General features: G+C 40.5%; 1 protein-coding gene across 4 annotated transcripts in view; it reads left to right on the forward strand.

The window, feature by feature from the left end:
- Positions 1–16,618, forward strand: part of fam184ab (family with sequence similarity 184 member Ab) — a 223,645-nt gene that overhangs the window by 167,211 nt on the left and 39,816 nt on the right. For all 4 annotated transcript variants that reach the window (XM_026194482.2, XM_026194487.2, XM_026194485.2 and 1 more), the window contains 2 exons: positions 12,376–12,529; positions 15,571–15,698. In XM_026194482.2, coding sequence (XP_026050267.1) covers positions 12,376–12,529; positions 15,571–15,698 — 282 coding nt within the window. The remainder of the gene's footprint in view (positions 1–12,375; positions 12,530–15,570; positions 15,699–16,618) is intronic.

A 16,618-nucleotide genomic window follows, 5' to 3' on the forward strand; every position in this document is an offset into this window, starting at 1 on the left:
TAGAGGAGGTGGATGATGATGGCTCCATTCTGTAGCTGGTATCCGTAGCCAGTCTTGTTAGTGAGGTTCAGGCCTGTGCAGAACAGCAGTGGGGACAAAGCATCTCCTTGGTAGATCCTGCAGTTGATGGTGTCTTGTGCTATAGGCTTAAACTTGGCGTGACGCGGTGTTATTCGCCATATCCCCATTCAGTTCCTATCTATATCTATATCATCGATAGATAGGTCAAAAACAGAATAGAGAAGACATACATTTTGTGTGACTTCATCGGTCTCTCCCATTGATGTGGAAGAACTTTGGTCCATTCTTCTTTCCAAGAAGTTTATAGGTATTGAGGTTTACACGCTTTCATTTATACACAGCTCTTTTAAGGTCCCACCGCTGCAGGTTGAGCTCCCGCACTTTGACCTGGCCATTGAAACACCTTGATTCCTTTACTTTTTTAGCCAATCTGTTATAGATTTTCTGCTGTGCTTGAATTGTCCTGTTGCATGAGTTTGGGCCAAGCTTGAGCTGTCACACAGGTAGCGTATACAGAGTTGTCTCAGTCAATGCTAAGTGTCCAAGTCCTGTGGCTGCAAAACAAGCCCATATCATCACCCCACTTTGGTCTGGTCTATCCAAAGCACTGAAGTCTTACAATTTGTTTAAATACAGCTTTCCAAGCTTAAGCCATGCTGCCAAGTTCTTTTTAGAGAGAAGAGGCTCCAAACAGGCCATACTTGTTCAGTCTTTTTCTAATTGTACTGTAGAGTCTGTGATGTAGCTCTTGGGTTTTTTGCTGTTTCTCTGACATTGGGGTGAATTTAGCACTGATTGAACAATTGTGGCATTTTGTTTACACAGCACCTGAAGCTCCAGTACAGCAAGGAGCAACATTTTCTGCTTTTAGAGATTTTCACACTTGCTGATAATCAATTTATCAAGTGCCTCTGATTAGCCGCTACTGGCTACTACTTGCCATCTTTATTTTTTACAAAAGCAGTAAGAGTGTACTTAAGTTTTTAACAAGTACATAGAGTCCTCTGAAAACATTCTTTTTCTATGCCTGAAAGTTTTATCGATGGAAAGGAAATAAATCTAAAAATGTGTCATGAAGCAGTCTGACTGGCAAGATTTATACTGCAACACAGACTCGGGCCAAATCAGTACCATGAGCAGTAGACTGATCAGCCCAATAGACACATTTTGTTCATTGCAAATTACATGAAAATAATAGTTTATGTCCTATTTCAATCTTTTTGGATGGACAAGCTGCTAGACCTGCCACATTACAATCCCTTTGCACAACCCTGTGAAGACAAAGAGACCAATGATAACACACTGCAGAGCAAATAACTTTTTAATCGCTGCTGTTGTGTTTGCTGTTTGAAAGCTGAATTTGAAATTGATTTTGCTCCTGACAGAGAGTCTTTCCAGCTCAAATAGATCAATAGGCCTGCAGACAAATACAGAACTTAATACAAAATGTTGTTGGGAAGCGTGTACTGCTCTCGCTAATCAAAACAAAGGATGTGGGTGACATACGGAGAAATAAAACAGTAATTATAATAATACATCTCAGCGACCCTCGGGACCCCTACGTCTCTCTGCTCTGCATGGAGCATCAATCAGCAGTCATCAGTGAACACTGTCCTCTGCACTCAATGTTCCCCAATCACCGAATACAGTGCATTATTATTTCTATTTAGTTCAAAAAGTGTGTTTTCTAAGACCACTGGGCCTTCTTCAGTTCTGAATTAGTTGGTTTATTATCTGGTTTATTAGCTCTAAGTGCTAAACCTTTAACCTAAATCTAAGCCTAAATTTAAACTTAATTCTAACTTTTACCCTAACTCAAACAGACTAACACAAGGGTGCTAAAAAGTGAGAGCTGATCAAGATGTTCTACATGTTTTCATTTATCTGTCTTTGTTTTCCTGTGGCAGATGACTTTAGTGACTCAGTCATGTTCTTTGGATGAGTAATTCTCAACAAAACAGCAAATAACAATCTGCCCATTCTCCACAGCCACATTTTAATAGGACTGTTACACACACACATGTTCAGTGAGTGCATCCCTTCAGCTCACCACTTTATAAAAGAGTCGTTTTATGATTGCCTCTGTGTGACACCTCTCAATTATAGCTACAAAACTATCTAGGTTTATGTAGATTTCACTATGCCAGACAGGGTATTGCAAAAAGAAAAAAAGAATGGTGACATAGACAAGAGACCGAGGATGCAACACCATCAATCTCTGGGTGATCACTTTGCACAGGTCACATGGTAGGATAGCTCTAAACAGTCATGGTCAGACCCAGACTGATGGCAGTCACTGACACAGACTAGCGAAGGTTTGTAAATACCTTACAATAACACAGAGAAGAACATAAAAATTTGCAAAATGTGAGCAAACACTTGGCAACAGTGGAAAGGAAAAGCTCCCTTTTAACAGGAAGAAATCTCCATCAGAACCAGGCTCAGGGAGGGGCAGCCATCTGCCTCGACCGGTTGTGGGTGAGGGGAGGAAGACGGAACAAAAGCACGCTGTGGAAGAGAGACAGAGGTTGTAGAAAATAGATACGAGTGGTTTAATTAACTCCATATGCAGCAGGAGTCCAAGACTACATCATTTTTACTCCTTAAAAAAAGACCCGATGGGTTTTGCCATTACCCCCCCAGGCCGACAGTAGTCCTCCATTTCAGCATAATAAGAACTTTTAGTTTTTATATGTAAAATGTTGCATTCCTGAAAAGTTTCATGCTGTTATTCAATGTAAATAGTTTAAACGACTACATGAACTGTGAGCTTACAGACTCCTGTTATCCTCTCAGCCAGTTAGAGATGCTCCTCGGGAGAAGTCTTACTTGACTTTTGAATGCAGTGGAGCCTTGTCAGAGTCAAGAGTAGAGTGGCAGTGACTCATCTCCATCATTACTCGCCCTGACTGACAGCAGACAGCCTCTCAAGCAGCTCTACTGACAGCTCTGTGTTTCCTCTTTATAATGTCAAAAACATGCAAGTATAAACACAACATACCCTCTCCTCAAGGTGCCAAGAAAATGTTCTTCAGCACTAATCCGTCCATTTCACAGTCAAGGTCGATTTGGATCAGTTTTACATCACAATTCCAAATCCCGTCTCCGTCTTGGACGCTGTAATTGTATTAATACTTTAAGTAGAATGGAGGTCAGGAAGCAGCGTCCTTATGATGTCTTTCTGGCATTTCCCACAGTACACATTTGTATGAGACTGTGTGTGTGTGTGTGTGTGTGTGTGTGTGTGTGTGTGTGTGTGTGTGTGTGTGTGTGTGTGTGTGTGTGTGTGTGTGTGTGTGTGTGAATGATAGAAAACAGTGAGTCACACAGCTCTTATGAAATCGACAGTCTTCATTATTTCCCCGTAAACCGAACTGACTGCTGTAACAAACACGCTCCTCTCTGTTATCTTCATCTCCTCCTCCACTTGTTTCTCCTCTGATGCAAACGCACACAGCACTGGTACATATTTGCTCACTATACCCACAAAATTGACCACTTTTTTTGTTGCTCAGAGTACTTCTTCCTCTGTCACAGACTTAGTTAATAAGCTGGGAAACCAAGTGTTAAAAGCTTTATGGAGGGCTTTTATGGTGACGGGGTGTTTGTTTCTGTCGGAGCGCAGGGAGAGAAAACTCAATTATCCCGTGTGGAGGCATTTGAAGGATGATTTGTGATTTGTCAGTGTGTGTGTAGGTGTGTGTGTCTGTGCGGGGTGGGGGGGTGGGGGGGGTGATGAGAGGTACATTCATATTGTCTGGTGTTATCTCTTCACACTTCACAGGAAGTTATATCCAGGGAGTAATACATTTGTTCCAAATCCTTGCTATATACGCACATACACACACATTCAAATAACCAAAGTTTGCTCCCAGACTCTCTGCAACAAAAAGCTGCAAATAGAAGCAGTGAATGAGGGTGAGGCAATTGACACTATATGGAATTTCCTATCTTTTGTCTTAGTTATTTCTCCAATACTTACTTGCCTTCTTTTGTCTGCACGCTAAGGGAAAGAATGATTTCACCTTCAACAGTGGTGTTTTTTAAAAGGATGTGTAGATATTAATTCAAATAAATATTTAAAAAATTGCAGGCACCCACCACCCACTGAAATATCACTGTCAGATGGATTGATGTTATTCGTTTTACTGACATAAATCCTTCCTGTTGATGCAGTCATGTAAAAAGGTTTTCACACAAGATATGAAGTCCTGTGAAAAGTAACACTAACTGCTTCAATAGGAATTTAGAGGGTTACATGTTAAACAGCCTCATTGGACTAGTCATGTGTCTCTAATCAAATGCACTTGATTGATTGATAATCAGCAAATGTGACCATCTCTGTAAAAGCAGAGGTTGTGACAGTCACAATCTTTCCAGCACTTTCAGCCCAAGTTTGGATCGTGTAGTGCATAGAGAAATAACAAAAAATCCTAAAGCTACATCTCAGACTCAGACTTAAGCTGGTGTGTTAAATACTAAAGTTCATAATAAGCGTATCATTAGAAAAAGTCTGATCAACTATGACTTGTTTTAAAGGGTTGCCGGCAGAAAGCCTTGGACAGTATGGCTTAGGTTTGTATCTGAATAAACCACAAGACATCTGAACCAAAGCTCTTTGGATAGACAAGACCAAGGTGGAGACAAATGCTTCGAACCAGCTGTCAAGGACAGTGATGGAGGAGTGATGATCGGGGCTTGTTTTGCAGCCATGGGTCCTGGGTACCATGTAGTCGCTGAGCCAACCAGCTCCTCTTTATACCAAAGTATTGTAGAGCCAAATGTGAGGCCATCTGTCTAACAGCTAAAGCTTGGTCTACATTGAGTCACACCATAGGACAATAATTCCAAGCACAACAGCAAATCTACTACACTGACTGAGACTAAGTCCAGACCTCAACCTAATTGAAATCCTGTGGTGGGACCTTAGGTCAGCTGTGCATAAACAAGTGACCACAGTGGTTCTATAATTTACTGGCTCATTGGGTATACTTAGTTCACACAGGACTTGTAAGATTACTGTGAAAATGTAAATTGTCGTGCCTGTGAATCAAGATTTTCTTCTAATTTGTGCATTACCTAGTGTTACCATCCATGGACACTTAAATTAGATAGTAAATTTTTTTTTAGACTTATTTGAACTTTAAATTTTACTGGTCACCACAACAGAAAACAGCATGCACCACTCAGTATTACTCCCATATTTTTTATCCAGAGTTGCCTCGGTAGAATGTTTCTGATTCGTGGTACTTGTGTAGCGCTTTTCTACTCTTTCTGAGAGAATAGAAGTACTTCTGGACATCTCCCATCCACACAGCACTTTATTCTGCTGTTAACCTTTTTTTTTTTTTCTTATCACACACACATTCCCACTCCAATGAATTCACCAGGGGCAATTTGGAGTTCTGTGTCTTTCCCAAGGACACTTCAAGAGATGGAGTGTATGAGCCAGGGATCACACCACTGACCATCTGACTAATAGATCACCTCCCTTCCTGTACAGCAGCAGCCCAGTCAGCAACAAAAATGTCGCTGGTACCATTTTGTTAATCACAAGGTCATCATGCACTCAAACAGTTCCTGCTTTTGTCAATTTTACTTTAAATGTCATGATTAATTACAGAACACACATAATGCTGTGTTGAAGAAGCATAGAAACTGACTTTTAAGGCAATAAACTCTTCTCATACATCAAGCGCATCAAGTGGGGTCGTTTTCTCTGGCTTCAATTCAATCAGATTTCTTTTTCCAGCCACGAGAGTTGCTTTTTTCTGCCATAATTCTTTATGTAGTGAAATAATTATCTATGAGGAATGCTGAAAGTTAGTGTGCACATGTTCAGACATCACCTGTGCTACTTTTCTCCTGATCTGATCTGACCTTCAAGTCCTGCATTAAAAAAAAAAAAAAAATCACCAAATCCCCTCAATCATCTCTGGAATAACGGCAGAGTGCAGTCATTTCCCAAAGTCAAACGTTTTTACTAGTCAGGTGGTGTTCTCTGGTCAAAAAAGTTTTGAATAAGGTGAGCATTATTGTATTACAGCAGCTTCAGGGTTCAAACATGTTACCTGTCTTAAAACCCTTGTGTTGGCTGCAGGTTAGTTTAGGCATTAAGATTCTACTCAACAGTCTAAGATCTTGAATGCACATTAGACAGGCTTTTAAGCCACATCTCTTTCAGATGCCTCACTTTCTCCACCTGGGGACTCTCAGTGGTCTTCGGGGTCAGGATTCAGAATTGCACTAAAAGCAGCTGAATCAGTTTGCCACAAAACCTGAGGGTCAATGTTCTCAGTTCATGTCTTTGTATGTTTACCCGAAGCTCTTGTTCTTCGGTATCACCACTTTTACTTGTTAAATGGATTCAGCCACCAGAAAAGTAACAAATATTGACTGCTTGGTAATGGAAAGAAGATTGAAGAAGCAGGCCTTCACACACAAACAGCACAGAGAGACAAGACAGGGGAGGAGGTGAATGTAACAACAGTTCGGTCAGTTTGTAATTAAAGGATTCACTGCAGTTAAGAGAAACTAATGCTCTCCTTTTAATTAAAGGAATAAAAGGTATGCTTTTAACTGACTCGGGGCACAAAAGCAACAATGATCAATACTGATGAATAAGATAGATTAGTGGCTTTTAAAACTCTTACAGGATTCGCTGCACATATGAACTCAGTGAAGGACATTAAGAATATCTATGATAATTAAAGGCTCTCCCAGATCTTAAAAAACTGCAGTGGTGCTACTTCAAAGTCAAACTGTAGAGCTTGTGTTTTGTGATGTGTTCAAGAGAAACAGAATACTTAGGCAAGGATTAGATGGATTAAATCAAGTCCTTAAGATTTGCTCAAGTCTCAAGTAAGGGCCAGTGGACCAACACCTAATCTTAAAAAGGAAGACAGGGAAAGAATGAGGCCCTAAATGGATTATTTGGAAGTATAAAATTGAGTGTAGTGTTGTGTCTCATGTTGGACACGATAGTAAAGTAGGCTGCCATGATTTATCTGCAAGCCCCTTTGTTACCCTCCTCCGGCCTAGCTTCTCTTTTATATTTGAGTGAAAGAGGTCTTTGCTGCTTTTCCTTCTTGGGCCGGGCACTGAGCATATATAGGGTACATTTTTCAATCGAAATGCTTATTTGCACCACTTTATGTTGCCATAAAGTGGTGCACACTTTTTGGCAGCATAAAGTGTGCACCACTTTATGTTGCCATAAAGTGATGCACACTTTTTGGCAGCATAAAGTGTGCACCACTTTTGTGTTGGAAGATTTCAGCTTACAACATCTTGAAGGTCACTTTGCATGTCTATTCTTTTATCTGTGCCAAGATTATACCAACCGCTTACTTCACTCATGGCGTCAGGTTAGCTACATAAAGGTCGACGAAACACAACCAGACAACAAAATAATAATCCTTGCAGTATGGTAAAATTGAAGAAAAAAAAGAGTCAAATTTACACCATAGAGTATTTTCAGAAAAGTTTATCCATGACCTTGATCCTTGAGGTTGAGGTAGCTGAGATTCAAACATGTCATCGATTTTTACTAGATGCACCAATGGTATCAATTTGAAAAAGTTATGTTGCATCGTTCTCAATTTATCACATGTGAAAATCATGACTGAGGGGTTAAAAGTGCTGGAAACGGCAGTTCCTTCAGTCGCCACTTGAGGCAGGCTCAGAAAGTGAATGAGCACTCATAGACTCACATGTTAAAATGCCCCAATTTACAGCAGAAGCAAACATGTTTTCAAGTTAGTACAAAAATGGTTTTGGCTTCGGTGGATAGTTTGACATCAGCTGTTTAGCGAGTCAATTTGTTTTATAGTTCATTGGTCTGGATTAGGGATGGGTATCGTTTAGGTTTTATCCGATACCAGTACCAAACCGGTACTTTTTAAACGGTGCTCGAACCGGTGCTTAAAGAATGGAGAACACACACTTTGTCCAAAAACCTCTCGTGTTCAGCTGTTTTTTTGTGAAAAGATAACAATGTTAGCCTTTTCTGCAGCTATAGGGGATTTATGGCATCACTCTTGGCTGGAAGCAGTGCTTAAACAATGGAAAAAACAAATTTTGTCCAAAAACCTCTCACGTTTAGCCGTTTTCCACTTTTTCTTTGGTCATTTTAGCCTTTTTGGCCAGGGTGAAGGGAGCATCTGCCATCAAACAAGACAGCCGCATGTAACTATGACGGTGTTTGCTAGTTCACCTTACATGCATTAATTTAATAACGTGGTTAGCCTACTCAACGTAAATTACACACGAACAACATTAAGCGACTCACCCAGAGAAGAACGGCTGCTGCTGCCATCATCATCCTCATCATTCCTGCTACACTGGCAGGGCTAGGGGCCAGGACTCTACTATTCGGATTCTTGGGGGATGTTGCTAACTCCGGGTCGATAACAGCCACCACACCCACAGTAGATGTGCTCGGTGTGAGGTCTTGCAGCAAGCTATCAAATACGGTGCATTTCTCGGCTTTAAAAAAAAAAACCCGCTATGTGTCGCCAGGTGTTTCATCAGATTCGAGGTGTTACCTCCTTTGCACAGTATCACCTTAAAGCACTTGTTGCAGGCTGCTGAGTTTGCATCTTTTGCTGTGAAGTACAGACAGACTTTGACCGCTTCACCTTGGGCATTTTTAATCTGTAGCTCTGCTCTAAAAGAACGTACGTACCTGGGCCCGCCTACTATCCTCGGAAACGTAAAATGATTGGCTAGAATCTAAAGTGTATCTCAGCTCAGGAAAAACAAAGCACCGAAATGTGCGCTGCTTTTCGGTCTGGTTATTACCGTTTATGTCAGAACCGGTGCCATTATGGCACCGGATACCGGTACCCATCCCTAGTCTGGACACAGACTTTTATGTCCCTTGTTTGTGTGGTTGGTTTCTGTTTGGTAGATTTGGTAGAAAAAAGAAACTGTGGTGGCAACCAAAACATCAAATTTTAGGCATCAACATGTGAACTCCATACGCAGTGGATTAAATCACACTGGATTCATTCATCATTGATACTCTGACTGTGTTTGAGATTAATCAGAATAATGTTGCCTTTTATTAAGTTGCTGAGGATTGTTACGTTATCTTTTTAGGACTTAATGTGATTCTAAAGTGCAAATAGGAAAATTATGTAAAATATAAAGCAGCTTTTCATCGTGAGAAAACAGAGAGCCCTGTTATAGCAGATAAATGACTGAATCCACTATAAATAGCAGTTATTTCTTTTCTTTTTTCTTTCTGATGTCATTAATGCACTGTGCTGCTTTTGGTGCTTTTGAAGGGTTACCATAAAAACAGCATGGGAGCCCCGTCGAACACTGAATAACCAGGGCTGCTGTCCGCCAACTCAGAGCGAGCCTCATTTCAATATTCAAGCATCTCTTCAATCCATGTATCATTTCCCAAAGGCATTACACACTGCTGAATCAAAATGCAGATGTTTCTGTCAGCCTCATTTGAATATCATTTTAGATCATTCTCGCTGATGGATTGTGGTTTAAAATTTACAAAATGGCACCTGAACATTTCACTGACAAAGAAAAACGAGCTAAACTCAGTGTGAACCGTGGTGTGCTTTAATGCTTTGTGCAACAATGCAAATGAGATCTGAACGTCATCCAATATTTCACGACTGCTGATAGAAAAAGTATCAACGTTTTCCTTATTTATTGTCATGCTGGGTTAGTTATCTTGATACCATTTTAGACAAAGATGATTAGGTGGTTTGTCCAGAGTTGGAAAGAACATTTAACACTTTATATCGAGGTTCTTGATAAATTAAAAAGTCACTTGTATTGTTCTCACCTTTATTTTACATTTTTTGCCCTCATTGGTTTGACCATTTTCTTGGGGCTTGACATCAAGACTGAAATTCTATTCTGAACATAGAGTGTTACCAAATGCATCTGGCAACCAAAAATCTAATCAGACAGTTAAGCATTTAAAAGTTTTATTAAGTTCAAGAGTTGGGTTTTAGAGAGACGCACTGGAGTTTCTCAGATTAGATGATGGACTGTTGAGCGATTTTGACCAAGATTAGAAATCAGTGCATCAGAGGGACAGCTCAGGTTGGGTGTTTTGGAGACAAAGTTAGAGGTGACTCTAAGATAGTTTGGACATGTACAGAGGAGGGATAGTGGATATACTGGACAAAGGATGTTGAAGATGAAGCTGCCAGGCAGGAGGAAAAGAGGAAGACCTCAGAGGAGGTTTGTGGATGTCATGAAGGAGAACATGCAGAGGGTTGGTGTGACAGAGCAGGATGCTAGGAATAGGGTGAGATGGAGGCAGACAGTCCACTATGGTGATCCCTGCAGTTAAAGCCAAAAGAAGTAGTTTAGGTGGAGGCTACTTTCTGTAAATTAGAGGTATCATCATCATAAACACCTTTGTAAGCTTAGAAAAGCCTTGACAATGACTACTGTTAATCTCTAAAGAAGTCATATTGTACCAACTTATACCTGCATGTTGAAAAACAGCGCTTAAGTAGTACCCTGTGTGTGTAATCTCAGTGATAACTTTAGAGGACTGCTTTCTGGAAACAGAAATGAGGCTCCTGATAGATTGCAGAAACACTTTAATGGCCGTTTGACACAGAGACGTCAAATCCTGACAGCAACAGCAGCGCTGACTATTTCTCAAAGAAGTAAAAGCATGTTTCCTATAAACTGCTGCTAGAAAGGCACAAAGTGTGGATACTCGCACATCAAAAACAGCCTTTTCCTGCCAGAGTAAACACTCAGCTGCCAGCAGCGTAACATTAGTAGGTCTTCACTGATGTTACGGTGTGCGTGTGTGTGTGTGTGTGTGTGTGTGTGTGTGTGTGTGTGTGTGTGTGTGTGTTTGTTTTGTGGCAACCCTCCAGTAAACAGTGCTAATGCATGATGCTAATGCTGTGTATGCTTGTCAGTTGTTTTTGCTAATAGTCAAATATGTTTTTCTGTTTAAACTGTTTAAGTTCTTGTTTGGAAACTAAAGTGGAAATCAAAGAGCTGAACGAAACAAAATGAACATATTTATTGTTTTATTAATTAAATAGTCGAGACTCTTGCTTTCAGATGCTGAATGTGACAAAAAGTTTCCAGAAAAGCTGAAAATTGGAAGTGTACACAAAGACTGCCTCTGGTGCCTTTAGCCTAAATACTAATTAATGTCTTTGTGCCTGTTCCTTCTTCATAGCACGACAACAGCAAAATTATCAAAAGAATCTGATGGCACATCACTCAGTTTTTCTCTCTGTGTCAATATAAACAGGTTTTTTGAAGGGTTACCATAAATTAATTAATTCCAGCAGGACATGATGTGAGCTCCAATCCTGGGAAATTGCCTGATACTCTTCTTAACATCCATTTGTCAGATCTTTCAGGATATATCTGCAAGCTTCTTAGAAACCCACCTCTATCCCATCTCCAGATTTCCATGTTTGCATGCAGAAGGATGAAGAGCAGGGATGCGCCAATCCATTTTTATGCCTAATATCCCGACGGACACCTTAGCTTTGTGTATCTGCCATTAAAATAGTGATGTAATACCTAAGCAGTGTGACACAAACAGAAAACAAAGACTGTCTGCCTTCAAAGTGAAAGTTGGGTGTTTTGAAACATGCTGGTTGCACCAATAAAGCACGCCGTTCAGTGACGGTGAACACTTTAGTTCTGGTGTGCCGCACTTTTCCAAGTTCAGTAGCTAGTTGGCAAGTGTTTGCAGACAGGATGTTTTTTTTCATGCAAACTAATGGCAACCAGAACGATCTTCCAGCATCCAAAGCAGATGGAAATATGCAGCAATATGAATATGAAGCACTTCTGGACAGGAACGGCAAACCTTCTAGGAAAAGTGTTTATGAGACTTGAAATATGACGGAGAAAACTGTCTGCGCGTTCTTTAATATCACATCTCCAGAGCAGAGTGACTTATAATTTTTTCTGATATTTCAAATGTAAGAAATGTAAGAAAATAGCGTGTGCACTATGATGCATTCAGACATAGAAGGTGACCCCGATTTGTGCAGTCTGCAGCATAAATGGTGTGTTTCTTGATGCTTCAGTGGTCAGTTTCTCCTTTAGCTCATAGAGGATTTTAAATAAAATTGTTTTCTTTTACTTTCTTTCTTGCTCACTGTTCCATTTCATTGTTTTTATCCCTCTTGCCTCTTACTTTTCCCTCCCACTCCATCATTTCCTCCTATACTGTTCATTTTCTTGCATTTTTCCTGTCGCTGGTCTCCCTCTGGTCCTCCCACTCCTCCATTTCCCTCTTTCTAATTGTTTTCCTGACCTCTTTTTGTTTCTCTTTCACCCTCCTCTGTTTCCTTTTTTTACCCACCTGTCTCATCTCTCCATCAGGACCTGGAGGAGCGTCTCCGCCACCATCACCATGCAGAGCTGCAGTCTCTCAGAGAGGCTCACCGCCAGAGCATCGAGACGCTCAAACAGCAGTCAGAACAGGAGCTTCAAACGCTCCGCTTTGAACTGGAGGATGAGGGCAAAGCCATGTTAGGTAAAGTGTGTGTGTGTGTGTGTTTGGTTGCTCTGTCTTTGTGTGTGGGTGCATACATAAAAACAGATTAACCCACCCATGAATTTTAAGTATATTTTGCCTTGATTGGAGAGCTTTTATTCAGTCTGCAGTGATTTTTCAGTTTGAGCTGAAACTATAGAAAGAACAGAAGAATGTTTAAGTAGAACCGACAAGTTTAAACACAAATATGAATATATTTGTGTTTAAACTTGTAGGTTGAATATGAGACTATTGGCAGGACTTCAATTCAGCCATGAGATCCTCCCCCCTGTCTCGCTCTGTTTTCACACTGCCACATTAAGTGCTATTCCAGACTATATACAGCCTTAAGTGGAAGTCATTTATGAAACCCTCAAACACACCCTGCGGCAGCTGATTTGTGTCTACATAAAGGAGACTTCACACACCTATGAATATGGATTCCTGGTGGTTATTTCAGAAAAATCCAAATGGAAAAAATGCAGCAGGGGCTAAACAGATTCATGTATTTCAGAAGAAAGTCTTGAGTGAAAGAAGATACTGGCAGTGAAGGACTTAAAGGGAAAATTAGGGCTGCCACATTTATTGTGGCTAATATTTTATCCTCTAATATGTAACACAATTATTTTTCAAAAAATATATTTTAAACTGGATTTCTCTGAAATGTAAATGCATTGTGAGCTTTAGTTTGGCAAAAGGACCCAACACGTGTACAATGTCACAGGGTCGGTGTCTCTAGGTGCAACTCTCTCCTCCGGTCCCAGCGACCTCCTGATCACCGGAGAGCCTAATAAGCCAATCAGCCCCAGCTGCCCTCCCAGCCTCCCGGGCATTGGCCCCTGAACCCACTGCACCACGCCTCCTCTGCAGCCGCAGACCACACAGTGTTGTTTTGGCATCCCCCAATTTTTGTAACCTGACCCCAGTCTGCAGGCAAAAGTGTGCGACAGGGTCCATCTGTACTAGTGCATCTACAATAATATGAAGGTCCAGGAAAAAGTTAGTTGTTTCAGGATTTATACTTTCATGTATTCTCCATTTATTAAATATTTATACATTTTGATTTGGTTTTGGCTTAAAGCTCATGAAAAAAACTCACAAATCCATCACAAGTTTTATCGTAACATTTTCTCATTTTTATCAAAAAAGGATTCAAAATACAAAACTGTCCAATTTCTGAAAAGTGAGCTGGCTGACGAATGGAGCACAGACAGCACTGTGAGCAAGTCCAACTGGAAAAAGAAATCAGCATCTCTGTAAAGGACGTGAGCAGATGAAGCATAAAATCATGCAGTATTTATACTGTTTAAATTTTTATTTACTCAAACTTCAAATGAAATAATGAAATAATTTAAGATATTTTAAAATTTTCATTAGCTCTAAGCCATAATAATCAAAATTAAAACAAAGAAAGTATTAATTTATTCATTTTAAATGTGTAAATCTATATAGAATAGATAAAAGTTTACCCATTTAAATTAAAAAGTGAAAAAAATGAAGATTTTCACAGTATTTTAGTTTTGTGAGATATACATGTACAGGCCTCTCTGTGATACATCAGCACAGCTCAGGGTTTCCCAGCTGGTGCAGACGGAGAACAGTTGGAAAAGATGAGGTCACATTATCACACATTTGAGCCAGTTTTGTTTGTGAGGACACAAATCTGTAACTTTCCAGCTCCCTGGCAACGTTCTGTTAATGTCAGAACGTGTTGGACTTTAGCAGCTGGTAACCTGGTCCGTTCACCATTAGTGAGTCTTGGTCATGTTTACTGCCTGCTCCACGCTCTGTTCAGACGGCTCATTCCCCCGAACCTCATGGAGTTTTTCCAACTAGTGGAAAAACATCGGCAGTGAAAAAGGACGGCTGTGGGAGATATCTGTTTCAATAAAACACTCAGAATTGAGTCCGAGGGAAAGTCATGCAGTAGAATGATGGGTGATCATTTTTGCCTGCTCGCTCACAGTTTGTGTTTTGTCCTGTTTGTCGGTTGTCGTCTCTTTTCAATTAACCATCCCCATCGATTGTGGCAGTTAACCACCCCTCCTCAAGCCCGGGTCTGATCTCATTCTGTCAAAAGACAGTCTTTCCTCCCCACTGCAGAACAACATTAAAGCGCATTTAGATAGCTGGTCTTGCACCGCGGTGCTATAGAAATGGCATTTCCGTGAATAATAGCTGTAATTTCAGAACGCAAGACATATGGATGTTTTCTACATGACTGTAGACAGACATTCTTTCATCACAGACTACATTATTACATTTCTCTGTCTTACGTTAATGTTGCTATTTGACAGGAGAAACATCTGGTCTTTATTATTTTCTCATTATAATGCAGTGTAGGGACAACAGAGTAAAATGAAACATCAACAAGGATCTAAAGTCTAACAAAATCATATAAGCACATAAGTGAAGTAAATTCTCAACCTCACCAAATATTTGGTGCCGACAAACCAGTACTGTGCTGTGATAAATGGTCTTCCATTACCCTCTATGTCATGGTCCTGACACTGGCAGGCTCCAGCGATAATATTATTTTATTACCTGTTCCTCCTTATATCTCTTACCTTTTTTTCTATCGTATCCCCATACGTGTGTATTCGCATGTTCTGTTTCTTTCTGTTTGCCCGTCTTCTGACTGGTTTTGAACTGCAGAGAGAAATCATGTGCAGTTCGTGACTTTGTTCTTCTTTTGTCTTTCAAAGCTAATAGCAGTGTGTTCCCTCACCATGCTTCTCTAAGCCATTAGACTGTTTGCAATAAAAGGTGTTCATTGAAGTGAGGATTAAAGGCCACTCGGGTAAAGGCAGCAGAGACATTCTCTTTATGGGCAAAGTTAGGGGAAAAAAAGTAATGTAGTAAGAATGCCTGTGGATGTAATGAGCTCTTTTTGCAAATAGACAAAAGGCTGAAAGGAGCTTTCTGAGTAAGTCTGAATCTGAAATATGCAGACTAGCTTTGCTTCATCATGTGCGTGATGCTCTGTGCAAATAAAATGTGACCTCCTGACATTCGTGTATTCGATCATATTTTTCCATCAGCCTCTCTGCGATCGGAGCTGAACCACATCCACGCGTCAGCCATCGAACACCTGAGACAAACCCACCAGCACGAGTCAGCCGCCGCCAAGGCCGAGCTGGAGAAGACGATCGAGAATAACCGGACACAGGTACTGTGAGACTTACTGAAGAGGGGCTGGCTTATCACAACAGCATTTCCAACCACATTCATTTCCACCGCCACCACAGCACCACGAGCAACAAAGCTATGTGATGAATGGGCATCCAGTGAAGGATGAATCCTCAAAACACTTTACCATATTCTCTCTCTTCCATGGCCACAGTGAAGATTAGACGCACACAGTATTACATTCTCCTGTCATACACACCCGGCTTGACTTATGTGCACCGGTGAGCCATTTAATTTGGATCAAAGCCACAGGCTGCTGATATTTTTATGGATTTTTCTTTATTTCACCAAGTTTTTAAATTAGCCTGAGGTTACATCGAGGTGATTAGTCATATAATTGATTACTTGAGCAACAAAAAAAAAATTGAGGACAAGCTGGATCAATGTTAAAAGTGCTTAAAAAATAAGGAGCATTTCAAGAGGAAATGTTGACTATGCACCAGCTCCAGCTTTACCTATTGACTCAAAAATGAGCAATTTATAGGTGTCGCCTTGATTTGTGGAAGCTTTTTACTTTTATTTTTTTGTATATACTAAATTTTTACAGCCCAAGAAAGTGTTCATGTCCAAAGCAAATAGATACTCTTAGCGCTGAAGAATTCAGCCTCGGTTAAGCTCACTACATTGGTCTGTTTGCAAACAGTGACGTCGCCTCAGCTCCGTACCACTTATACCAGCACTGAGGGAGGAAATAGTCCCCACATTACGATAAGTGTCTCCACTCAGACACAGTGTGCACATCAGCGCTGGTATAAGAGGAGAAAAAAGTAGCAAGTCTTTTTCTTTTCAGACTTTTGCAACATCGCCCTCTGTATATGATGTCGCTTTTTTCATCTGGCACAGTTTGCATGGTGAGGATAAATGGGCCATAAAGAAGTGCCAAAAGTTGCACTTCCTCAA

This window comes from Astatotilapia calliptera, chromosome 15 (assembly GCF_964374335.1).
Source record: "Astatotilapia calliptera chromosome 15, fAstCal68.1, whole genome shotgun sequence".
Taxonomy (NCBI): Eukaryota; Metazoa; Chordata; class Actinopteri; order Cichliformes; family Cichlidae; genus Astatotilapia; species Astatotilapia calliptera.